The sequence below is a fragment of the Sinohyriopsis cumingii genome, chromosome 18, assembly GCF_028554795.1.
Source record: "Sinohyriopsis cumingii isolate HCF-2022 chromosome 18, ASM2855479v2, whole genome shotgun sequence".
Taxonomy (NCBI): domain Eukaryota; kingdom Metazoa; phylum Mollusca; class Bivalvia; order Unionida; family Unionidae; genus Sinohyriopsis; species Sinohyriopsis cumingii.
In genome coordinates, this window is record NC_142978.1 from 91551715 (window position 1) to 91579493 (window position 27779).

General features: G+C 34.0%; 2 protein-coding genes across 5 annotated transcripts in view; one reads left to right on the plus strand and one right to left on the minus strand.

Moving 5' to 3' along the window:
* The first annotated feature begins 225 nt into the window (after nucleotides 1–225).
* LOC149777437 (centromere protein V-like) lies at nucleotides 226–23659 on the plus strand. Of its 4 annotated transcripts, none has more exons than XM_089942071.1 (6): nucleotides 226–378; nucleotides 4744–4860; nucleotides 9181–9250; nucleotides 14389–14503; nucleotides 16692–16844; nucleotides 23522–23659. In XM_089942071.1, exons 2-5 carry the CDS (start codon nucleotides 4745–4747, stop codon nucleotides 16817–16819), a joined length of 429 nt encoding a protein of 142 aa, XP_089798197.1. In that variant the 5' UTR covers nucleotides 226–378; nucleotide 4744; the 3' UTR covers nucleotides 16820–16844; nucleotides 23522–23659. The 4 variants fall into 4 exon arrangements, with proteins under 4 accessions (XP_089798197.1, XP_089798198.1, XP_089798196.1 ...); XM_089942072.1 differs by lacking the exon at nucleotides 23522–23659 and adding an exon at nucleotides 18410–20718; XM_089942070.1 differs by lacking the exon at nucleotides 23522–23659 and having other exon boundaries at nucleotides 16692–20718.
* The window catches only part of LOC149777438 (Golgi SNAP receptor complex member 1-like), a 35109-nt gene continuing 29392 nt past the window's right edge, over nucleotides 22063–27779 (minus strand). The window contains exon 8 of the mRNA XM_089942069.1: nucleotides 22063–27779. Within this exon, the coding sequence (XP_089798195.1) occupies nucleotides 27652–27779 (128 nt within the window). The 3' untranslated portion in view covers nucleotides 22063–27651.

A 27779-nucleotide genomic window follows, 5' to 3' on the forward strand; every position in this document is an offset into this window, starting at 1 on the left:
AAATCTCAAACCTTTACTTCTATAATACTCAAAATATATATCATGGTATTATCTTGCACCCTGATACACTTAAGCCACCGAAGCGGTATATGCCAGTCTGCCTATGTTTTACAATAGGTAAGGATAACTCGGTGGCTCACATTTCTTTTACAAAACCTCTGCTGACATCAAATACTTTGAAGCGTCAAAATTCACAGATATTGTGTACGTCTTTCCTTCCAGTGTTTATTTTTGATTGCGGGAAAGTAGTGTCAATGGGTTGAATGATCGCATCGTGCTTCTTCTGGGTGCTGGCCGAATACAAAGGTGTTCAGAGTGTTCAAAGCTCTTCACTGATCGAAAATAATAATCTTCACGTGCACATCCCGAGGTCAAATAGTAGGTCGAATGCATTTTTGTGTAGTCACTTGAGTTAGCTAATTTGTAAACACGTTGTTAGCTTGACATATACGCCTTTGCAGAATCGGCTAGAACTATATACACAGTAGTCTACGTTGATAATACCAATTATGTTACGTGTATGTGCGTATTAATTTGTATTACCCTTTTCTGCAGGTGTAGAATAATGTCAGCAAACAGAACGTTATATATAGTACCATGGGTGTTGTTATGTGCTCAGTGAGAAATATTTCGTTATTAATAGTCCAAGGGAGGGGGCGTTGTTGCTCAGTGAGAAACATTACGTTATTAATAGTCCAAGGGAGGGGGCGTTGTTACTTACTCAGTGAGAACTATGGGAAACAATAAGGGAAATTGTCGAAACACATTTTTGACACGTTGGAAATTCTTTATTTGCAATTATTTGTATGCCAATACAATTGGTGCCTTCCACTTATAGGATGAACACGAAGAAATATTTGTATATAACGTTACAGGTCACTCGCGTTACTCGGTTCAAGGTATATGTCAGATGTGTTGTACGGACATGGAAAAGTGTATAACCACTTCTATGTGTGTTTTGTTGACGGAGTACGTATTTTTTCCAGACATGATTTAATCTTTGTAACATATTTTTTTTTGAAGTGAACAAAATAGTATTGTCACTATTGATCAAAAACTTTTGTACAATATAAAAACTTATGTCTTTATAATTAGTTCGAAGTATCTAGGTATTACAATATACTCCCTTCTCTATTAGGTCATGGGCACTTGTTCTTATTTTTGACAGTTGTGGTGCTTTTGCTTTTTTTTAGTTTTTGGTAAATTTAAAGGAAGGTAATCCAGAGTTACAGATTTGTCCAATATTAAAGTGAAGAACGGTAACATTCCATTACATTCACTTGCTTTCTCAGTGATCATGAAAAAGTGTTTCCTTACATTTTTTAGATAGTACATATTTCAAACAATCTCTCTGCAAGGAAAAGATTTGAGCAAAGTCGCTTGGTGCGCCATTCAGTCCAGGAGACAATCTAAATCTAAGGTTTATGATGTCAAGTGGAGAGTCTTGTGCATTTGGTGCAGTAGGGAATTTGTCAATCCTAGCTGTCCCTCTGTGAGCAAAGTGACTGATTTTCTTCTTCCATTTTGAAGAGAAACAATTTTATTACTTTTTTTAGCCAGTACAGTGCCAGCCCATTACAGTAACAGTTATATACATTTACATTTTAACATCATTAGGTTTTATGTTTTATCTTTCTGTAGTTTAAGTTTATATCTGTTTAGAAGGGTTATCTTGCAAAATTTTTGGCAGTTACTTTTTACAATTTTCAAACTTTGGTTTTACTTGGTATTACTTAGCCACTTTTGTATGGAGGTTTCATAAAACTGTTACATAGATACATAGATACATACATACATACGTACTGTATCCATTCCTTGCAGGCTAACATCATCTAGATTAATATAGTATCCATTCTTTGCAGGCTAACATTATCTAGATTAACAGAGTATCCATTCCCTGCAGGCTAACATTAATATCTAGATTAATAGAGTATCCATTCCCTGCAGGCTGGCATTATCTAGATTAATATAGTATCCATTCCCTGCAGTCTAACATTAACATCTAGATTAATATAGTATCCATTCCCTGCAGGCTGACATTATCTAGATTAATAGAGTATCCATTCCCTGCAGGCTGACATTATCTAGATTAATAGAGTATCCATTCCCTGCAGGCTAACATTATCTAGATTAATAGAGTATCCATTCCCTGCAGGCTGACATAATCTAGATTACTAGAGTGTCCATTCCCTGCAGGCAGACATCATCTAGATTAATATAGTATCCATTCCCTGCAGGCTAACATTATCTAGATTAATAGAGTATCCATTCTTTGTAGGCTACCATTAATATCTAGATTAATAGAGTATCCATTCCCTGCAGGCTGACATTATCTAGATTAATAGAGTATCCATTCCCTGCAGGCAGACATCATCTGGATTAATATAGTATCCATTCCCTGCAGGCTAACATTATCTAGATTAATAGAGTATCCATTCTTTGTAGGCTACCATTAATATCTAGATTAATAGAGTATCCATTCCCTGCAGGCTGACATTATGTAGATTAATAGAGTATCCATTCCCTGCTGGCAAACATCATCTAGATTAATATAGTATCCATTCCCTGCAGGCTAACATTATCTAGATTAATATTTATAGGTTACTGCATTTGTATGGGAAATATTAATGAGTTTTCGGATGAATACTGCATGAACTTGTGAGTGCAATATATCCTTCCGACAAAAGGAGTTCATATTTTCCCATACAAATGCAGTAACCTTTTTATTATATACTCATTTTTTTATTCTACCTAAGGTTTAATTGTATAAACAAAATACACTACAAGAAACAATGTAAATGAATGAATGCCATATTCCAAACTAAATACACAAGCGCAGAGTTGACATTACAAAATGACATCATTATTAATGCGCACATAGCTCCGCCCAGATAAATTTGAACTTAGTTGCGCGGGCGACATAACTTTCGAAAGAAAATGACGTGTCTAGTTAAAATAGAAATTTGCAGTCATATTGTGAATGAATGCGCATTGCAACGATTTTTCCATTTGATCTGGAGTGAATATATTTTTTTATTTTGTTTCGATTCGGCGAAAGTTTGTAATTTTGGACTGGATTCATCTGTGCAAATTATACATGAAATACTTTGGATTGAAGTGGCGCGGGAGAAGCGTGTTTACGTCTGCAGATGTGTTTCTGTTTCTGTCATTGAATGTTTGAAATCATAACGTGGGGGAAAATATGAAGTCTTTCAATTGCAATATACAAAAAGACGCAATGGAATTTAATGTGTATTTCATTTTGAGTGTAGTAAGGAGGATGCAATTGCACTTATCGTCGAAATTACAGCACACTTTCAAAATGTGTAATCCAGATTGAAAACCTATGACATAGCTCATGTAATTCAGATTTGCAGAATTAAGAAAAAACATTTTGAGGAAATTCAGGATGTAAAACTGTAAGTATATTTTATTTTGCCATTCTTATCACCAGATAAAGAAGACAGTATATGCCTTGTCACTTGTATGTTTTTGTAAGGACATAATCGTCTGTCTTTTATATAATGTAGCTAGCCTAAATCCGTAACATTGTATCAATGCGGAATGTGCCAAAACAGCTGGGTTTTTTTTGCAGTCCACGAAACATGTTTTAGTTAATTCAGAAACAAATTTAAATAACCACAACGTAAAGAGCCTCTTACGCGAGTGTATATGATTTGTTTACAAATCAAAAGTGCTGGTGTCTGCGTCATTGTTTGTTTACAATAGAAAGTAGTTCTTTATTCACGTGAATGCTATATGTGTATTGTCGCGCACGTTCAGTATCGGGGAATATTGAACGATTCAGACAATGTAAAGTTAACGGGGAAAAAAATGAGCATATAATAAAGTATCCATTCTTTGCAGGCTAACATTATCTAGAGTAATAGAGTATCCATTCCATGCACGCTAACATTATCTAGATTTATAGAATATCCATTTCCTGCAGGATAACATTATCTAGATTAATAGAGTATCCATTCCCTACAGGATAACAATATCTAGATTAATATAGTATCCATTCTTTGCAGGCTAACATTATCTAGATTAATAGAGTATCCATTCCCTGCAGGCAAATATTAATATCTAGATTTATGGAATATCTATTTCCTGCAGGACAACATTATCTAGATTAATAGAGTATCCATCCCTACAGGATAACATTATCTAGATTAATATAGTATCCATTCCATTCAAAGCTAACATCAACTAAATTAATGCAGTATATATTCCTTGCAGGCTAACAGTATATTGATGTATATAGTCCTTTGCATCAGAAGTTCTGGCATTGGCACTAAAATATTTCCAGGTTTATAGCTTTTAGAAAGTAGCATACATAATGCCTCCACAATTTTTGTTTCATTTCTCATAGATGAGAGCAAGATAAAGGTCTGATATAAACGAGAAAGATGTTGAATCTCTTTTTTTTTTGATGCACTATAATAGTTGCATTTTTGTACTCAAGAGTCAAAGGGAAGCAAATCTTGCTCAACATAGTTCAAAGCTTAGAAGAGTTATATCCCTAACACCAGTTCTTTTATTACTATAAACTGGTGTCCTTAGCTGTTGATGGATGTTTTCTTTGTGTATGTGATCATTTAATTCAGTGCATTTTTACGGTGTATGAATTCTGTTGCTCACAAGTCTTTAAATTACAAATCTATTATAATACAGTATTAGACATTTCATTCATTTTTCTGCTTATTTTTGTCTGTGTGAACTATATAAATCTTATCTTCGGAGAATGTCTGGCCAAACTGAGGAAATCCATCCTCTTGTAAGACATCAAGGTGGCTGTCACTGTGGTGCTGTCAGGTTTGAGGTATGGGCTCCAGCAAGACTGCATGTTTACAACTGCAAGTAAGTAGTCAGCTGTTTAGAATCACAGGAATTTGACATTAGATGCATGTTGCAATAATTTCGCCATGCAGTTTTAGCAATAATTTTTTATTGCCCAATCTCATCAGCTGGAAGGAATTATTACCATGCTTTAAACATAAAAAAGCAAAGGATTGAAACTCTACATGTTATATAGACAAAATTGTCTAGCTGATAGACCTAGTTAACTGTACAGATATAGACACAAAATTGTCGAGCTGCTGACTGGGACAACTATGCACACACACACACACACACACACACACATATATATATATGCAAAATTGTCTAGATGACTGACCTGGTAAACTGTACATATGTATATGTAGACAAAATTGTCTAGCTGACTGACTGGGTGAGCTGTACACATCATATAGACAAAATTGTCTAAATTGTCTTGTTGACTGGGTCAACTGTACACATACAGACCAAATAGTCTAAATTGTCTTGTTGACTGGGTCAGCATTAGTACATATGTATATATAGACAAAATTGTCTAGTTGACTGACTGGGTTTACTGTACACATCATATAGACAAAATCGTCTAGCTGACTGACTGGGTCAACTGTACACAAAAACAAAATTGTCTAGCTGACTAACCTGGTTAATTGTACATATTATACAAACTTTTCTAGCTGACTGATTTGGTTAAATGAAGTCTTACCTGGTCACCATACTATATCTATAAAAATATATGTAAATATTTACAACTACCTAATTGATGAGACTGGGCAGCAGTTTACTAAATCATTTACTATGTAACAGGTGACTGACATATGATGTGCCCAACTGAGAAGTCAATTTGCTAGAAAATTGTGAGATCAGTGTATATTGTATTTCAAAGTATTGATCATAACTGCATGAAATTGGTGTCTATAGAAACATTTAAAAAGTTTTTGAAAGGTTTTATTTGGGTGGAACCTAGATTTAAACCGAATGAATTGGGCAAAACCCTAGATTTAAACTGAACCTAGATTAAACTGAATGAATTGGGTGATACCTAGATTTAAACTGAATGAATTGGGTAGAACCTAGATTTAAACTGAACCTAAAATAAACTGAATGAATTGTGTGGAACCTAGATTTAAACTGAATGAATTGTGTGGAACCTAGATTTAAACCAAACCTAGATTAAACTGAATGAATTGGGCAGAACCTAGATTTAAACTGAACCTAGATTAAACTGAATGAATTGGGCAGAACCTAGATTTAAACCGAACCTAGATTAAACTGAATGAATTTGGCGGAACCTAGATTTAAACTGAATGAATTGGGCAGAACCTAGATTTAAACTGAACCTAGATTAAACTGAATGAATTGGGCAGAACCTAGATTTAAACCGAACCTAGATTAAACTGAATGAATTTGGCGGAACCTAGATTTAAACTGAATGAATTGGGCAGAACCTAGATTTAAACTGAATGAATTGGGCAGAACCTAGATTTAAACCGAAACCTAGATTTAAACTGAATGAATCTTATGAAAAATCTAAGTATTACTTTAATCTTGAATGAAGTTCAGGCCTCAAATCTCTTTTTTTTGTAATTTATTTATAAGTTGTGATCTTGAAATAAATCATTTGTGTTTTTGAACATTTTATGCCAAAGTAGCACAATTAGAATATCAAGTGCTGAGAACATGCAACAAGCCACAGAGGTCTTTGTTATAAGTTGTATATTTTCATTTTCTGTTGTTGTTTCTGGCATTATTTCACCCATTGCTGTTGTCATTTAAAGCAAGTCAGTATTCAGTGCTGTTATGACTCCATGGTCTTAAACTAAGTCACAGAAAAGAGTGAAACCAACAAGTTTGTAAAATTCAACATATTATTTATTTCCCTAGAAACAAAGTAAAAATTTAAGGTATTATAATTAAATCGCAGATAGCCTTACAAGTTCTACTACAAGTCCAAATGTGTGAAGTTCCAATCGATTTCTTTTGGTATTCCAAATAAATTCTGATTTTATGTTTTGATGTGCCTGTAGTCTTGAACACGCTAATGTACCAGTGTAATGGAGTGTGATGATGTGTTGGTATCACAGTAATATAATCCAAAATGTCCTTGCCTGAATTCATGATGATTCCAAATTAATGTTTCTGTCCAAGAATATTACTGAGTACTTTGTAATTCCAGTGAATAATAATTTGAATAAATAATTCCACCCAAACAAGAAACAACAATAAGACTAATTCTGATTCAGTTTTTAAGGCAAGAGTGAGTATTTAAGTAAACAACATTAAATAATGAGCTAGGACACACTAGTAGAGTCAGGATATAGGTCAATAAACATTCAAAGTTGTCAGTAGGTTTGGGATTTTTCAGGTTTGAAAAATATGTTGCAGAATCAGATTCAGATAAGCATGTTGAACATTAATAATGATCTGAATAATTAATCCATAATTATAGAGAAATATTATCTATGTATTATGTGACTTACAAAATAAATGTTCCTAGTCAGGTACACCATGACCATGATTTTTGACAAAGTCAGGTGCAGAATACTGATGTACATAACATAATCATGAAGAAATGCCAACAAATAATACAAATTAACTATACATAACAATGTGTAAGGCTGCATTGTTTACCAGCATTTTAAACTGTATACCTGGTATACAATAACAAAGCAATAAAGTTTAAGTAAAATAATTAGAAAGTCAAAGCCTTTTCCTCCATCTCACTGTTCAACTTATGAACAACTGGCAACTATTATAACACACGTCATATCTTGCTCAATTTGTGATTGTTTCATTTGGTGTCTGTCTTTTACCTCTTTTGTGATGGGATTCAGTATGTAAAATATGTCTTTGTTGATTATATCTGACAGTTTAGGTAAAACAGCCCCAGGATGGTTGCGATATTGTTTCCTACTATCAGATACACATATATTTTATGAAAATAAATGATAATACAACCAGATGTACTGTGCTGATTTGTGCATGGGATGCATTTGTACAGTGACTAAGACAATGACTTCAATAGCTAACAAACTTTAAAAGTGTTCCATTAAATAAAATCTTGCCAAAGGTTCTGTTAATAATCGTGTTTTTTTAAAGGTTAGTAATATAGCTTACAAAATCCGTCTTATGCATTAACAGTAAATCACCTGTAGTGTAATGTATGCAATAACAAATTCTTGTCAACTTTGGAGTTTTTCTTGTGATGCCACATTCACTGTGTAAATTAACATAAGACTTGGCATTTTCATTGTGATGGCACATTCAGTTTGTAAATTGACATAACACTTTGATGCTACTTTTGGTGTGTAAATTAACTCGACACTGACATTTTCCATGTGATGCCACAATAAGTGTGTAAATTAACTCAACACTGACATTTTCCTTGTGATGCCTCATTTGGTGAATAAATTAGCATAACACTTTGGCATTTTCCTCACGATGTCACATTCGGTGTATTTTCTTTGTGATAAGACAGTCAGTGTATAAATTGACTTAAGACTTTGGCATTGCCCTTGTGATGCCACATTCAGTGTGTAAATTAACATAACACTCATTTTCATTGTGATGCCACTTTTGGTATATAAATTAACATACTGGTAACACTGGCATTTTCCTTGTGATGCCACATTCAGTGCATAAACATACCAATGCATTAGCTTTGTCCTTGTGATGTCACATTCGGTGGGTAAATTTAACATAACTAATCCTACTAAAAATCATCTTAAGCAGAGATGTGGAATATTTAATTTAGTAGAGATGTGGAATATTTAATTTAGTAGAGATGTGGAATATTTAATTTAGCAGAGATGTGGAATATTTAGTTTAGTGGAGATGTGGAATATTTAATTTAGTAGAGATGTGGAAAATTTAGTTTAGTAGAGATGTGGAATATTTAATTTAGTTGAGATGTGGAATATTTAATTTAGTAGAGATGTGGAATATTTAATTTAGTAGAGATGTGGAATACTTAATTTAGTAGAGATGTGAAATATTTAATTTAGCAGAGATGTGGAATATTTAATTTAGCAGAGATGTGGAATATTTAGTTTAGTAGAGATGTGGAATATTTAATTTAGTGGAGATGTGGAATATTTAATTAAATTAGTAGAGATGTGGAATATTTAATATAGTAGAGATGTGGAATACTTAATTAAGTAGAGATGTGGAATATTTAATTTAGTCAGAACAGGAAATTTCTGCATTACTGAGAGCCACATTAATGTTTTCTTACACATTTACCAATTTTGTAAATATTTACAGGCAATAAACTAAACTAATCCATTTGCATATGTAAATGTTGGAACCTTGTCAGGTCATGATGGTGTTTTCTGCTATCCACAGCTGCAGCATTTGTGTAAAAAAGCAGAATCGACACTTTATTGTGCCAGGATCCAAGTTCAGGCTTCTTCAGGTAAACTTGAATCAATGATATACTCTCAAAGATTTCAGTTGCAAATTTATCATACAAATTTATCATGCAAATTTATCATACAAATTTATCTTACAAATTTAAGTCATCCTCTGACACTGCTAGCAGTGCTCATCTTCTGTTATAACATATTTGTGCTATAGCAGTGTTTTTTACCCCTAGATTATCTAAGCCTTAGTTTATTGTTTCTGTGGTTCAGTAAACAGTAGCACTAACTGGTTCTATTTTCCTCTGTGTATGCATTGTGCTCCCATCAGGAACCAGACTCAATGTGATGGATTTCTGTGAAAAATCTGTTATACTTCCTGTACTTGTGATACCACAAATAACTATCAACCCCCAGCTTTGAAGAAAGTGTGAAAATGAAGTACTTTTTACCCATTATGCACTACACTGATTTGAAACTACCATGCAATCATTGCATTCTGGTGGTAGACATGGGTGGGTGGGTATACATGCTCCAAACCAATTATGCAAATGATACCACTGGCTAACCACTTGGGAGACAGGGTTATTTTTAGTCACTGACCTATGATATTTGTTGATTCATCTTGCTCCTAGCTGCCATGTATAGTCAGTCTCTCATGTGCTGAAAAATGACGTTAAACACACAAGAGTAACAGCAGCATGACTAACTTTAGATTTATGCATGGATATACTCGGTTATCATTGCTGCAGATTTATGGGAGTGGAATTAAGAAACAAAGTAACAATATCCTCATTTTGATCAGTCAGTACTAAAAGAAATTATATCACTTCTTGTAATTTTTAATAAGTTACAGTTACGGCACTCTTTGAAATGGATAATACTGGACAAACATTGTGTGAATGAATTCTTGACACTAGCCATGTCTGAATACATTACTTTGGTATCAATATACTCATTTTCACTCTTTCTACTTTTACTATGCAACTTTGTAAATCAATATTTTTGTAACTATAAATATTTAACTTTCATAAAAGTTTATAGACAGAGTAAAATATGGCCAGATAAGTCTTGTCTCATTTCTATGGCATCCTTTTTTCTAACTAATGCTCTATTATTATATAATGCTTGGACATAGACATCATGATGGGACATAGTAATAGGACATCATGTTGGGACATAGTTAAAGGACATTATGGTGGGACATAGTAATAGGACATCATGGTGGGACATAGTAAAAGGACGTCATGGTGGGACAAATAGGACATCATGGTGGAACTTAATAATATGACATCATGGTGGGGCATAGTAATAGGACATAATAATAGGACATCATGATGGGACATTGTAATAGGACAACATGATGGGACATAGTAATAGGACATCATGATGGGACATAATAATAGGACATCATGATGGAACATTGTAGTAGAACATCATGGTGGGATATAGTAATAGGGCATGATGGGACATAGTAAGGGGACATAGTGATAGGTCATCACAATAGGACATTGTGATGAGATATTGATGAGATAGTAAAAGGACTTGTTTTGGGACATAATAATAGGATATCATGATGGAACATAGTGAAATGGATGAGATTTAATATTACAACATGATGGGACAATCATAGCACATCATGAGGGGACATAGTAATAGGACATCATGATGGGACATTTTAATAAGACATCATGATTGGACTTGGTAAATTGATATCATGATGGGACATAAGACATGATGGGATATAATCACAATTCATTATGATTCAACATAATACAACATCATGATGGGACATAGTATTAGGACATCATTATTAGCTATAGTAATAGGACATGATGATGGGACAGTGAAATTGGTGAGGTAGTAATATGGGACATTAATAGAACATCATGATGGAACAAAGTAATAGGACATCATGACAGGACATAGTAATAGGATATCAAGATGGGACATGAATATGATATCATGGTGGGACATAGTAATAGGACATCATGAAGGGACATAATAATAATAAGACATGATGGAATATATTAACAGGGCCTTATGATTCAACAAAGTAATAGGACATCATGATGGGACATAGTAATAGGGCATCATGATTAAACAATAACGGGACATCATGATGGGACATAATAATAAGACGTGATAGGATATACAAATAGGGCATTATAGTAAAATGACATCATAATGAGACATAATAATAAGACATTATGGGATATAGTCACAGGGCATTATGATTCAGCATAGTAATAGGACATCATGATGGGACATAGCAATAGGACATCATGATGGGACATATTAGGATATGAGGGGACATAGTAACAGGGCATCATAATTCAACATAATAATAGGACATCATGATGGGACATGATGATGAGATGTGTGTGTGTGTGATTTGGATTTTTAATGTAGCTTTAACAATTTTTCAGTCATATTGCTACGATGTCTGCAGTGTGGCAGTTTATAGTGATGTCTAGCACTGGGGCATCATGCCATAGGCATGTAGCATGATGTCCCACCCAGTCACAATATCCTGACAACAGGCTGACCAGTCCTAACACTAACCTCTTAATGCTGAGTGCCAAGCAAGGCAGCTGTTAGTACCATTTGTGTAAGTCTTTGGTATGACTTGGCCGGGGATTGAACCCATGACCTCCTGCATCCGTGATGATGAGATAATGTGATGGGAAAAATGATAGAAGTGTTTTTTTGAAGTCTTTAAAATTAATCTTATGCTGATGAACAGTGCATACATAACTCTAAAAACCATTGATCTAGATCCTCTATTACATAATGTACCAGCATATCTGAGTCTATGTTCATTCTACTGACATTTTTAAGCAGTGTAAATCGTGATGGAAGAACTGGGTCTATACATGACAAATCCAAGTCTAGTGATGTTGATCCTACATGTGACTGTGAGCAATAGATCCCACCCCAACGGTTGGTCATGCAGTGGTAGAGCTGGGTCTATACACTATAGACCAGCATATCAGAGTCTAGTGCTGTTGGTTCTACTTGTGATATTGGGCAATAGACCCCAATGTGCTAGCCCATCATGCAGTGGTTGAGCTGGGTCTATACATAACATATCTGTCTAGTGTTATTGGTTCTACTTGTGATTTTGAGTAATAGACCCCACTCTGATGGCACATCATGTAATGGTATAACTGTATGTACTGCTCACAACTAAATGTGTGTCATATTCAGATAAATACACATAGGACAAATCTACTCATTTAAATATTAGGTAAGATTATATTTTAATGACCATGATTTATATCAGATTCACAAAAGTAAACCGGGGGCCCCAAGTGGCCGAGTGGTCTAAAGTGCTCTCCATTACGGATCACTGCCATCTCACCTCTGTTTGCGTGGGTTCGAGTCTAGGATTCAGCCAATGTGAGTATGTGAGAAAGCTTGCCATTAGCTTCTCGTGGGTCGGTGGTTCATCCTGGGGTTTTCCCGGGTTCTTCCTCCATCATTAATACTGGCTGCCATACATAGCCTATTGTGTGCTGAAAAATGGTGTTAAACCCCACAACAACAACAACAAGAACAACAGCAAAAGTAAACCATAATGTTAGCCATTTTTGTGCACCTCATTTTATACATGAACAATGCTTTCTAACTTTTAAGTTCAAACCTACTTTTATGGATCATAATAAGTGATTTTCAGAGTGACTATCATGGTACAGAATGACTGTCATAGTACATAATGACTATCATTGTACAGAATGACTATCATAGTACATAATGACTATCATTGTACAGAATGACTATCATAGTACAGAATGACTGATAGTACAGAATGACTGATAGTATAGAATGACTAACAGTACAAAATGACTGATAGAATGACTAACAGTACAAAATGACTGATAGTACAGAATGAGTATTATAGTACAGAATGACTGATAGTACAGAATGACTGATAGTATAGAATGACTAACAGTACAAAATGACTGATAGTACAGAATGAGTATTATAGTACAGAATGACTATCATAGTACAGAATGACTGTCATAGTACAGAATGACCCATAGTACAGAATGACTGATAGTACAGAATGAGTATCATAGTACAGAATGACTTTCATAGTATAGAATGACTGTCATAGTACAGAATGATTCTCATAGTACAGAAGGGCTTATAATAAAAAATGACTATCATGGTATAGAATGACTGTTATAGTACAGAATGAGTCATATTACAGAATGACTGTCATAGTACCGATTTCTTCATACAAGGCAAGAAAGTGTTTCTGTTTACTGTGAATACATATTAAAATAAACTGTTACGTATATTACCAAAGACCAAAATTTGTTCCATTAGTTGTGTTTGTGGGGTTTAATGCCATTCTTCAGCAAATTATAGTTAATACATGGTTGCCAGTACATTTGGTGGAAGAAGAAGAACGTGGGAAGAACCAACTACTGTACTAGCAAGCTTTCTCACATACCCATGAACCAAGTCTTGAACTCATGTAAAATGTATGAGTGATCTGTTAAGAAAAGCGCCGTAGACCACTTGATCATCTGGAGCCCCCACAGGATTTTTTTAAATTTTGAAAGGTAAGCTACCTTGAAAGTCAATTTAGGTGCAATTCTATTGTTTCCTGTTTCATCTCTTTTAAAATATACCAATACGATTCATCAGCAAAGCAGTTGATTGCATGTCTTTTTTCTACAGATCATGTATTTATATCAGTGATATTGCTTTGCATTAAATTAAACACTTTTTGTGGGGAGATATTTACTCAAAATGACAAAATTGGCAATTATTTTGTTACCATCTAAAAGTTGTTCAGATACATCATCTAGAGGTATATATTCTTTTTGTTTCATAAAAAAAGATATGACTCTTAATATATTCTGGAAAAAATTGATTCAAAGATAATTTCATATTTTTTGTTTGTTTTTAAAACTCTATTGCTTTAATTTTTGTAAACTTTATTCATTATGTTTTTTATTGCATTTGTAATTATAAAAGAAAATATATTAATCATAATTTCAGTAGCATCTTTTATGTCAATTTCTCAATGAAAAATTAAGGGACAAAACACATAATTGATATTTGTAGAATGTGTGTGCAAAAATTAGAAGGCATAAATAATGACAGAAAATAGAGTAAAACTAGAGGTGTTTTTCGTGTAAAACACATATATACAAAGATGTTTTTTTAAAACTGTCAGGGTGAAGACAGCCTAACAACCTACACATTCAATACACACACAGCCAAACACATTTTCTGCAAGACTTGCGGAGTACAGAGTTTTTATGTTCCAAGAAGTAACCCTGATGGCTATGGTAAGTTTTGTCCATATGTAGCTAGCTATGGCATGTTCTGTGTATGTGACTTTGGTATCTTATTTGTGTGTGTGTGTGTGATTTGGATTTTTAATGCAGCTATAACAATGTTTCAGTTATATCGCTATGATGTCTGCAGTGTGGCAGTTTATAGTGATGTCTAGCACTGGGGCATCATGCTACAGACATGTAGCATGATGTCCCACCCAGTCACATTATCCTGACACCAGGCTGACCAGTCCTAACACTAACCTCTTCATGCTGAGCACCAAGCGAGGCAGCTTTAGTACCATTTTTGTCAGTCTTTGGTATGACTCGGCCAGGGATTGAACCCACGACATCCTGCATCCTAGGCGGATCCTCTAACCTCTAGGCCACTGGAGTGGTGGTATCTTATTTGTATATGTGACGATGCTATATTATGTGTACATGTGACTGGTATTTTCTGTGTACATGTGACTAGTGTTGGTATTTTCTGTGTATATGTGACTGGCTTTTGGTATTTTCTGTGTATATGTGCCTGGCCTTGGTATGTTCTGTGTATACATGACTGGCTATAGTATGCTACTATACATAACTGAATATGGTATGTTCTGTGTATACGTGACTTTGATATGTTCTTTGTGAATGTGATAATCTATGGTATGTTCTTTGAATATGACTGACCATGGTATGTTAGGTGTGTGACTAAATAATTAGTATGTTCTGTGTATATGTGACTGTCTATGGTATGTACTGTGGATATATGACTATCTATGGTATTTACTGTGGACATGTGAATATCTATGGTATGTACTGTGGATATGTGACTAGCTATGGTATGTACTGTGGATATGTGACTAGCTATGGTATGTACTGTGGATATGTGAATATCTATGGTATGTACTGTGGATATGTGACTAGCTATGGTATGTACTGTGTATATGTGGCTGATGATTTTAAGGTACATGTATGTGTATCTGTGACTATGCTGTTCTGTGTATATGTGACTTTGGTATGTTTTGTGTAGATGTGGCAGGCTTTGGTATGTTGTGTGTATGTGACTATGGTATATGCTGTGTAAATGTGGCTGGCAAGAGTATATTGAATATACAATAAAATCACAATTGCTTCATGCATTGTCTGGTATGTAGGAGAAAATCAAAGGCAAAGGGTAGACGACAGAGTCAAGCAAATGAACTTCTGCTGCATTATTTCTTCCTTCATATGTTTTCATGAACCCAGGAGTGAAATCAAGGGTAGGGAGTGCAGATGTACCAAGGAAGTGAATACCTCCTGCATTATATTTATTGCTTCATGAATTCTCTGGAACCCATGAGGAAATCAAGGGCTAAGAATTACCAGATGCCAAACATTTAAACTACCACTGTATTATGTACATTATTTCATGTTTTCTCAGTACCTATGAATGAATCAGTTAATCAAGATTGGAAAGTGCAGGTGCCAAGCATGTGAACTAATGCTACATTATATTCATTGCTTTGTGCATTCTCTGTTGCATTATATTTATTTTTGCTCTAACCGATTGTGAATCAAGGGCAGGAAGCGCAGAGTCCAAGCAAATGAACTATAGTACTGCTGCATTACATTCATTGCTTCATGCATTCTCTTTAACACAGGTCATGAATCATGGGCATGGACTGCACTGGAGCCAAGCAAATGAACTTGTGCTGCATTATATTAATTGTTTCATGTGTTCTCTCAAAGGAGTGAATCATTGGTAGGAGGTGCCCTATTAATGATGAAAAAAATGTTGCTAATCGAGCTGAACAAATTGCAAAGTTAAATCTATTGAAATGTCATACAGATGCAAACATGTAATGAGTGGTTGTTTTTATACACCAGACCTTTTGTGCATGAAGTAAAACGTATTCATTACCATTCACTTTTTAAGTGGGTGATGCACAAGAACTTACAATATGTGTACTGGAAGTATTCTAAATATGTGCAAAGGAATCCAGAATCACGTTTCCCATATACATTTTATCCAATATTTGCATTTGTAAAAGTATTTTGATACACACACAGAAGGTATTGCCTATTAAGATCTTTTAATGTATTAATCATTTGATTGCAGCTATTTGAGCAGATGGTGTCAGCTTTTCATTACATTCAATAATGAATGCAAGTTTGAATGAAAACCAAGTTACTGATTTTGTCATGTGATACATTTTGTATTTATATGCAGGTGTAGCCATCCATTGCCTAGATCCAGGGACTGTAGAGAGTTATGACATTGAGGAATTTGACGGTGACAACTGGGAGACTCACATTGTAAAGACAGATATCAGACAGCGGTCTGAAGACAAAAAATGATCAGATTTAATAAAACTGATGAATGGTGATTTTCAAATTTCCTTTTTGCTTTCAGGTTTTACATATAAAGTTATTACTGACCATCAGCTTATTTTAGCAACATAAAAACATCAACCTGACTTAAAATTTTCATACCGGCTTTTACTTTAGCTCAGCAATATTTCTACTTTTCGCAATGTTATTTGATGCAGGTTTGTAAAAGTTACTGATGAGTACAGAAAGGTGCTTTTAGTTTACACTTAATTTAAAGTCTAGTTGAAAAATCCCTATGTAAATTGTAAATCAGTAAGTACCTAGATAGCAGAAATCCATATCAAACAATCAACAAAATCTAAAGGAGCTGTAAATATTAAAATGGGTATATCCAAAGTTCTTGTAAAATGTAAGAACCATGTAAAGAGAAATGTGATAAAACAGTGTTTTCCATAGGCTGTTATAGGCTGTCAGGCCCAACATGCTTCAAAACATAATCCCTGTAAGCAACAGTCCTAAGTGACAATCCTAAGATTCTGTGACAAGCTGGGATTTCCAGTGACAATCCTATTAATGTACACACATGCCAGGGCATTTCACTTGCATTGTCTTTTATAAATATACAAGCAATTAGCCTAATTAGAAAAGACAGTTGCTCATATAATGATGTACAGATGTGATAATTGATTAAGAAACAAGTTGGCAATCACTTTTGAGTATCAATTATGGCATGAAAACTTGGTGAGTAACCTATTTTCAATAGTATGAGCTAGTGCTTCTCACCACTTGTCTTTCCCAATCAAACAGTATGACCGCTCTGGTGGCCTAGTGGTTAGAGCATCCGCCTTGGACGCGGGAGGTTGTGGGTTGATCCCCTGTTGAGTCATACCAAAGACTTACACAAATGGTACTAACAGTTGCCTCGCTTGGCGTTCAGCATTAAGAGGTTAGTGTTAGGACTGGTTGGCCTGGTGTCAGGATAATGTGACTGGGTGGGACATCATGATACATATCTGCAGCATGATGCCCCAGTGCTAGACATCACTATAAACTGCCACACTGCAGACATCATAGCGATATAACTTAAAAATTGTTAAAGCTACATTACAAATCCAGATCACACACAAACAGTATGTGACAAAGAAATACATTTGCAATAATTGGCAAGTCTTAATCAAATCAAGTATATTGGAAATTAATCACAATGAGTTTTGAGTTGTCTAGTTTTGTAGTTTAGAATTTAGATTATGAGCACACTGAAAAGTGACCCAGAACAATGGACATCTAGAGATAAAGACGAATTATAAAGAGATCCTGTACCAGCTGTATTGACAAGAAAATGTGGTATTTATCATCAAAGAGAATTTTTATTTACATTTTGATAGTAAATAGAAGAGTATTAAAAAATAAAATCAACATTTATACTTTTTTTTCCTATTTGAAACAATCAAGTAAACACAGCAAACATGCTGAGAATTCATAGTAATCTACATCTATATAAATAAAAATGTTAATAGTTCCTTTTAAAATTATTTGCAATGAGATATTGATTCTCTCTTTTTTCATACTGAGCAATCCATATACAACACCTGCTATAATGCCATTTCAATTTTTCAGTCATATTGCTATGATGTCAGCAGTGTGGCAGTTCATAGTGATGTCTAGCACTGTGGCATCATGCCGCAGACATGTAGCATGATGTCCCACCCAGTCACATTCTTCTAAGACCAGCCCAACCAGCCCTAGCACTAAGGGGCCATCCATTTAGTAAGTATGCAGAAATCTGGCAAAGCTTGACCCCTCCAAATTCTACAGAATGTCCTATATTTAATCCATGCAGAAAAGATCAAGGATTAATAATATTAATGTGTTTAATAAAACAGATAGTCCACTGACATTGAATGTCTGGCTACATCAAAGAAATAAGCTGCATAACTTTAAAAAGTTTGTCTAGTGCCTTTCTAAAATTCAAACGCCAACTGAAACCAGTCGAACAGGTTATGTATTGGTCAACTTATTATCAAAGTTTCACCCCCCCATTTCCTATGTGTACGTATGTTATCACTAGACCCCCATCATATACAAGTGTATGCATTTGGGTTAACCCCCTCCCCCCTCCAAGCATATGTACTAAATGGATGGCCCTAACTTCTTAATGATGAGTGCCAAGCGAGGTAGCTGCTAGAACCATTGTTAAAAGTGTTTGGCATGACTCCGCCTGGGTATCAACCTGTGACCTCCTGCATCTGAGGTGGACACTAACCACTTAGGCCACCAGAGCGGTTTTTAATTTATGAATTAGGCTTCTGACAAACTAAAATAAAATAAAATGTACTATGACAAAAATGATATCTTTTAACATCTGGTAGACTGTTATGTATATTTGATTTAATTATATCTGATTTAATATATATTTATTTCAGTTTAATTGTTTGTCAGTTTTATTTTTTTATTTTTCATTACATGATATTGTAATGTAAATTTATTCACTAGAGATGATATTTATTTTTTAGAAAATAATTTGATCTTGACTCTTGGTTTATAAACAACAGGTGTTGATCTAAATCCTGACCTTGTTTCAGAATTTGTAGCAACCTTCGTAAACAACTTCTATTTTAAAATGATTGGTTGTTTCCAAGGTCATGATGGGACCTTGTCTTTAAGATATAAACAATTTTTTATATTTTTATTTCTTAAGAGTAAAAAATGATTGGGTTTTGTCAGGGTCACACTGGGTAAACATGATCTGTAACAAGTACTTGCTTCTATAAACTACCAGAAGATGATCATGTGACCCTTGTTTACATTTTAGAAAGCCCACATAACCCATGTTTTGGAGAATTAATATCATTAGAAGCAGGGCTGTTAAACTGTTCATTGTATGTTGTGCTGTTTGGAGTTATTTCAAATTACTTGGTTTGGAGTTATTTCAAATTACTTGGATTCAAAAGGATTAATTCTGTTATTTTTCTGGAAAATACATGTGCTCATGTAATATTGTGGAACAGGAACAGTTTTTAAAAAAAAAAATATTCAGCTATCAGAAACCAGAGTGATAATTCTTATTTCTACAACGAATTGTACACTTCAACACTACAGATTGTAGCATACATCATCGTCTTCCATGTTGGGATTCAAACGTGAAATTAGAAGATTTTATTATTAGACTACTAAAATTTTATTCTCTGATTATTTTGGGATCATTTTTGGATTTGATTCTATAAAACCGTAAGTTCATATTGTTTTCATTTTTACAGAATTTTTCCAGGGAAATAATTTATTGTATTTTTGAAAGCTTGTTGTTTTCACTCTTTCTTGTGTTACTGTTTACTCAAGCCTAAACAAGTGACATAAGAGAGCACAGGTGGTTTATCTAGTGTCCTTTTACTAGTATCTCTTAATGTAATTGGAACTGACTGTGTGATACATAATACAGTATTTTAACATTTTTCCAATGATAATGATTGAATTTAGCTCATGTTTCAGTTTATTAAATTATTTTTCCTTCAGTATTTATTATTCTTTATAGTTAACATGAAATTATCACCCTTTCTCTTAAAAATCAACTGGGTCAGATTTCCATAGGCTACCATCTTTCTTGACATAGGTTTATTTGTGAATCAGTGTTGGCATTTTAATGTGTAGCTTGTATTTTCTTTCCTTTTCTTGAAGATGATGATAACATGTAAAATTCCATAATTATTTGAAACTGTGGTGTTACCCTGTTAAACAGTTAACATACTTGTATTAGAAGTTATAAATAGGAAGTGTTCATGGACTGCATTTTCTGACTGATTGTACCGAATCTTACAAAAGTCCTGGGAACAGCCATGTAATCCATATGAACTGTATTGTTCTGTGCATTATCATTATTAATGAATTTAACAGTATTTTCATATAAACAAATACATCAGCTTTCTGAGAGATTGTGCTGTGCATTTCTTAGTATTTTTTTTCTTTATAAAACTAAACTATTTGCTTTTTTAAAACGTTTCTTCTAGTTTGTAACTCCTTTCTCTTTTCTCTAAACACATTGTTGCTCAGGTAAATCAAGACCAAGTTAATGTTTCCCGTATATCTGGTAGACAACCAAATGCCACAGTATACACAGTAATAAAAAATATGGTAATCCTGCTGTAAAAACTAATAGATGGTCAAATCAGTATCAAAATGTTGATGAGTTCAATCTAGATAGGACTATAATTTGGTTGTGGTTGTTGTGGGGTTTAAACACCATTTTCAGCACACGATAGGCTATGCATGGCAGCCAGTATTAATGGAGGAGGAAGAACCACCGACCGACAATTTGTTTTGACATGCTCAGTACATGAAGAATACAATGAAATCTTGCATTTTGTGGACATCAGTTTTCATAGATTTAAAAAGCACAAGTACATTTACTTAAATCAGTGGAATGAGGGTGTCCATTGTATTTTACATATTTATATTAGTTCCTTGGGCAACGAAATTGGTATTTTGAAGGAACCATACAATCAACACAAATGGTACATCAAACACATGATAACCCCTCCTCTTAATGAGGTTGCCTTTTATTTCGCTAGCAAGTAAAAAATTTAAACACGAGTTTAATAGGAAAACATTAACACTGAACTTAAATCTCATGTGCATAGACATATGAATGGACTCTGAGAAGATTGGCCAAAATCCAACCCTGGGTAGCAGGATCAGTTTCAAGATTCACTAATATACAGAAACAATTATTAAAGTCCTTTTTGAAAACATGATAAACTGTGTATGAAAATATACTAAGTTTTCATTATTGTACGTAATTCATCAATGCCCATCACAGTTCCTACATCTTTTTGGGAATCCACCGAGTCAGTACTGTGACGTTATCTACTAATCATGCAAGCCCCAATACAGCGGTTTCTTTTTAAAAAAATTATTCTTTAGGAAAACGATCTTTATTGGATAAAAACAAAATTTCATGCTGTATTAAATTAATTATCATTTTCTCACAGAGTATGCTATGAACTTCTGAAATAGTGATTATCTATTCTGCAAGTTATCTGCCTTGCTCTTTCATTCTTCAAACTTCTCTCTTTCCAATGCAGAACAAAATGCTAAAATTAATGTTAAGTGCCTTGCCCAATGACATCCTGCAATGACCTTCAAGACTCTATCCTAATCCCAAGTTTGCAAGAACTACACGGCCTATCAATAACACAGAGAAAGTGTTTCTTTAAAACCTTGTTGCTGAAAAATTCAAATGCATGAAAAATTATTTTAAACACCAAATGAAGACAGACTATAAAATAGAATTTATTTTTTCTGTACACATAACAGAATGTTTCTTGTGACTCGTATAAACCTGACACACAGATGTGAATTTTCACCAAGCATCATTTTGTTAAAATGGACAATATGTACCTTTGTTTTTGAAATATATTTACCATTATTTACATGTCATACAGCTTTTTATGGTTTACACCATAATGACAAATAAATATACTAATACCAAATATCTATATGAACCAATAAATAATGTTTTTCATTACTATCCTATATTGATGGAGAACACTGAAAAAATGAATATTTAGTTCCCTACATGACATTTTGAAAACAAAATACTAGTTCTCATATGTAAATGTGATAAAAATCAAGACATGAGTGTGGAAAAATAATTCCAGTAACTATAATATAAAAATGAAACAAAATAATGTATCTGCATCTCCCAAATGTTGATATACAAAACAATGTACAATAATGTAGCCATGGGTTGCATGTTGAGTTTGCCTTAGTGCATGAATAATGAGGACATTTATTTAGCATGCTAAAGATAGGTGTACCCCAAATCCAACACGGCTGGGATAAAATTAAAGCTGTACCGATGTCACTTTATGCCGATACCGCATATAGCCAATTATTAAAATTGCCAATACCGATTGTGAGACTGATTATTTAAAGAAACCGCCTGTTCTACAGTTAGGGAAAGCACTAGCATTTGATTGACAAGTAAACCATGCCCTATTTTTGTTATAACTAACAATGCCTAAAATGTGTGCGGATTTATGTCAACAGTTCAAATAAGGTCTCAATCTACCATACATGTGATAACTATTTCCCACATTTTATATTCCACCTTTTTTTTTAATGTTAACTCGTATATGCAAATACAACTCTTTACTAAATAACATTTATTCTGAATTAGTTTTTTGGGGGCACATATGCTCTGCGATATGTTTCTTCATTCCTTCTTTTAATTTAATGATAGTAATCAATGCTTATATATGTGGTACGGAAATGCCAGGTCAAGTTGACTTGTGCAAGAATCATTGGTGGGAATGGAGATTATAATTTGCTTGTCGAGAAAAAATCTACAGCATTCAGTGATCATTCCTGGGATTTAGGAAGCAATTCACTAACAAGCAAAGCATGTAAAGTGCAGCAAAAATAAATTTCTGAACTCCTGGTTGATGGAGATGTACTTTGTGAAGCTAGCCATAAAAAAGGTGTGGAAGGGGGCATTTAATTCCTGAATGTGTGAAATCGACGGTAGCATTATACGTCACTTATCATACATTGCAAAGTACGATCATAGGGTTTTAGTATTAAAATATCATTATCTAAATAAAGTTTCTAACAAAACTATTATTTGGAAAATAATATACATAATATAGATTTGCTTAATACCTGATAATTGTATTTGAAAAAAAGAGAGACTGAAGGAAAGTAGATATTTTACATTTGATAATGCATTTATTTCAGGTAACAACAGTTAGACCTATGCACTAACGGTGATGCGCAATGCAAAGACCATGATGTAGTGCAAAACAGTCATGTAATGATTTATTTTGTTATATTATGGCTGTATTGCTTGTTGTCAATAAAGTAATAACTATCCCATCTTTTTCAAATTTTCATTGCCTTTTACATAAATAGTCTTGGAAAAATATTCAATACTTATTCTGGTGACATTTTTTGAGAATTGGCAACAAAGTATTTTGAGATTGGCGATATTTTTTGGCGACATCTTTTTAAAAGCTAGGACCATCCCTGTAATGTGTATGCTGGAAGTTAACAGCCACAAGAGGCCTCATTGGCTGGTTGACTGCTGTGATTGGGATGAGTGCATGCATGGTACTGATAATTTGTTGTGAGCAGACAATCAGCGGTAGTTTACAGCAAGCATGTTAAAAAGAATTTACTTTTAAGAATATACTGTCTTTCAATTAACCTCTAAATCAAATGTTTATTCCTTAATTTCCACTATTTAATTCTGATTTAAAATTCAGGCCATGTCCAGATGACTGTTATGGTTAAATTTATATTTGGAAATTTACTGACATCGGCACCGACTATTTCTGCTGATACAGATTATACAGATTGTTCCAATAATCGGCCCAATTATGAGTATGGCCGATTAACTGGTGCAGCTTTAGATAAAACAGTACTCAAAAAAGGGAAGTAAAATGGCATATCAATGCAAAATAAATTGCTGTTTAGCTGACATAAAGGCAGGCTCTTACAAAATATTACTGAAAATTAAGAAAGTATAGCTATTCATTCTCAAAAATAGTTCAAAGTAAATTATACACAGAACTAGAACATGTTTACTAAGGAACTTGAACTCATAACTTGGTGACAATGCAGAAACAATGACCATATAGTTTAGACCAAATGAAGTAAATTAATATTTTTATAACGTTTTAATAACATATCACCTTTATTTTAATCATCTAGCATAATAATGTGGAAAAATATGCGTTTAAAGTGATTATTTTGAACACTGTACTTTTAAAACTTGTTTCACTCACACCTCTATATTTTTGCCAACTCTGCGAAATTTTGCCTGGAGAGAGGTCATTTGGTCCAAATATTAGAATTCAGCATGGGCACTGACTTTCATACTTTTTGTGATATTAGGCACTCGTGAATAAATTGAACATAATCACCATGCAAACATGTATCATCCTGCACACATTATGTAAAATTGAACATAATCACTATGCAAACATGTATCACCCTGTATGCATTATGTAAAATTGAACATAATCGCTATGCAAACATGTATCATCCTGTATGCATTATGTAAAATTGAACATAATCACTATGCAAACATGTATTATCCTGTATGCATTATGTAAAATGGAACATAATTACTATGCAAACATGTATTATCCTGTATGCATTATGTAAAATTGAACATAATCACTATGCAAACATGTATTATCCTGTATGGATTATGTAAAATGGAACATAATCACTATGCAAACATGTATTATCCTGTAAGCATTATGTAAATTTTAACATAATCACTATGCAAACATGTATTTTCCTGTATGCATTATGTAAAATTGAACATAATCACTATGCAAACATGTATTATCCTGTATGGATTATGTAAAATGGAACATAATTACTATGCAAACATGTATTATCCTGTATGGATTATGTAAAATGGAACATAATGACTATGCAAACATGTATTATCCTGTATGGATTATGTAAAATTTAATATAATCACTATGCAAACATGTATCATCCTGCACACATTATGTAAAATGGAACATAATTACTACGCAAACATGTATCATCTGCACACATTATGTAAAAAGGAACATAATCACTATGCAAACATGTATTATCCTGTATGCATTATGTAATTAAAATATCAATGGCCTGAGCATAATCAATTTACAAAGTGTAGGCCATATATAGTCCTTTTCAAACAATAACACTGTATATCCTTGAATGGTTGAACTGAGATGGATAAGGTTTTGTTTTATTACCATAACTTCCAGGAATGTGAGTTAGAAGTGTTGTCATACTTCTTGGGAATCAGTTAATGGTACATTTTCAAGAAGATTATACTGTTTACAAGCAGTAGTAATGGTTGCCAGTTGCCTGTCAGTGTTACTAATAGCATCTGTCATTGCTAGTTAAATTGCTTTCTGCTGTATGTTCACAAATATTAACAAGAGCCCCTTGAAGGCACTGACACTCTACTGGCTTTAAAGAACTTCAGGAATTCAAGACCATTTCTTCCTTTAAAATGTGGAATGCTTAAGCCACCTTTGACATTATTCAGTGATAATAACATTTTCAAATTAGTTGCAGTATTGGGCATATTGGATGTCAACTTGTTGCCATTTCAATGAGGACAAACAAGGCATCAACAGATGTCTTCTTGTGGAAAGTCGATTTTGTTAAAACTTTCCATTTCTGATCAGCAATGATAACTAGATTTTAATGATGGATACCATAGTAGCCATTTTCGATGTCAGACTGGCACCATTTCTATTTAGTACCAAACGGACATCAAAAGAATCCTTTTGGTGAAAACAAAATGTCAATATGACCAGCTATCTAGGATAAGTAGTGTTTACAAGATTTTCAAGCTGGAGAGTGTAGCAGTCATATTTTAAGTCAGATCAGCAGAGTTTTCATATTATGTGTGTGTATGATTGATTTTGATTTTTAACGTAGCTTTAACAATTTTTTCAGTCAAATCGCTACGATGTCTGCAGTGTGATCGTTTATAGTGATGTCTAGCACTGGGGCATCATGCCACAGACATGTAGAATGATGTCCCACCCAGTCACATTATCCTGACACCAGGCTGACCAGTCCTAACAGTAACCTCTTAATGCTGACCGCCAAGCGAGGCAGCTGTTAGTACCATTTTTAAAGTCTTTGGTATGACTTGGCCACATACTGAATGGCTGAACATACCATTAGGACCAACCAGACATCATATGACGCTGTTCAGTAAAAAGGCCCTTGTTAACACTGCATTCAGGCGGTGAAGTGATGACAATATTTTCAAGTTGGCCAATGTGGTGGTCATATTGGACATCTGATTAAAATTATTTTCATTCTTGAACTATAGTTCATAAAAATCTCCTGGTAAAACAGAGATGGCATATTTATTTCATGGAGAGTAGCAATGACAAGATATTCAAGATGGCTGATGTAATGGCAATATCAGATCATCATCATTTTCATTTAGCACCAACTAAAAAATAGTGAAAAACCTACATCAGTAAGATTTTCCTTTCAGAAGACAACGTTTTCAAGATGACCACTGTGGTGGTAATACAAGGCATCTGATCAGTCCCATTTTCATTTAGGACCAACTAGACATCATGAGAAGTCTTTTAGTGAACATCCCAAGTATATATGACCATCCATTAGCAGGAATGGCAGTTACATGATTTTCAAGAACACCACTATCAGCCATAATGACATCAGATTGTTTTCATTCAGTAACAAGATATGATGAGAAGTCTTTTAGTGAAAAACTGTCCATTCTGGAGAGGTAGTGATAACAAGATTTTCAAGATGGCCACTATAGTGGCAACAATGTTCATATAAGCAGCACCATTTTCATTCTTGACTAACTAGACCATGGGATGAATGTGTGTATAATGTTTCATTACAATCCACCAAGTAGTTTAGCAGGAGTAGTGATAGCAAACATGTGCAAATGGACAAACCATCCAATAAGCTCTATGACCAATACACCTAAAAAAAATCACATAGCTGATGTATAAGGACAATATTTTTCTCTTAGGCATGTTACACAGGTATCCTGGCATTTCCTGGAGAATCTTAACAATGTGTTTCTATTACTGTAGTTTACAAACCAAAAAATGAGTTGATTTAAATAATTTTTTCTCCATAATATCCATCTACACATTTTCCATCAACATAGCTCATTTTTTCTCTCATAGCTCATTTTTTCTCTCCGAGACACTCGTGTACACATTAATGAAAAATATCACCATATACTGGAATCGAAGCACTTTTTAAATCGGTTCCATTGAATCACATGACAAATGGATCCACCATGGCCAGATCATGCTTTTAGCATGTCCCAGGTCAATTTCTCAGTGCTACGAACGGAACATGTACAGTAGCAAAAGAATTATACATATAGCTATCACACTGGCCAGGATTATAGAGTCTCTCCGCTTCCGTAAATTCACTCTTTGAACTAGACTATTAATTATAGGGAATCGAT

Excerpts from the sequence above, each read along its gene's own strand:
- LOC149777437 (XM_089942071.1), top strand. The coding sequence starts at position 4,745 with ATGTCTGGCCAAACTGAGGAAATCCATCCTCTTGTAAGACATCAAGGT. Across the intron at positions 9,251-14,388 it reads CCAAGTTCAGGCTTCTTCAG|GGTGAAGACAGCCTAACAAC; the intron begins GTAAACTTGAAT and ends TAAAACTGTCAG. Across the intron at positions 14,504-16,691 it reads AAGTAACCCTGATGGCTATG|GTGTAGCCATCCATTGCCTA; the intron begins GTAAGTTTTGTC and ends ATTTATATGCAG.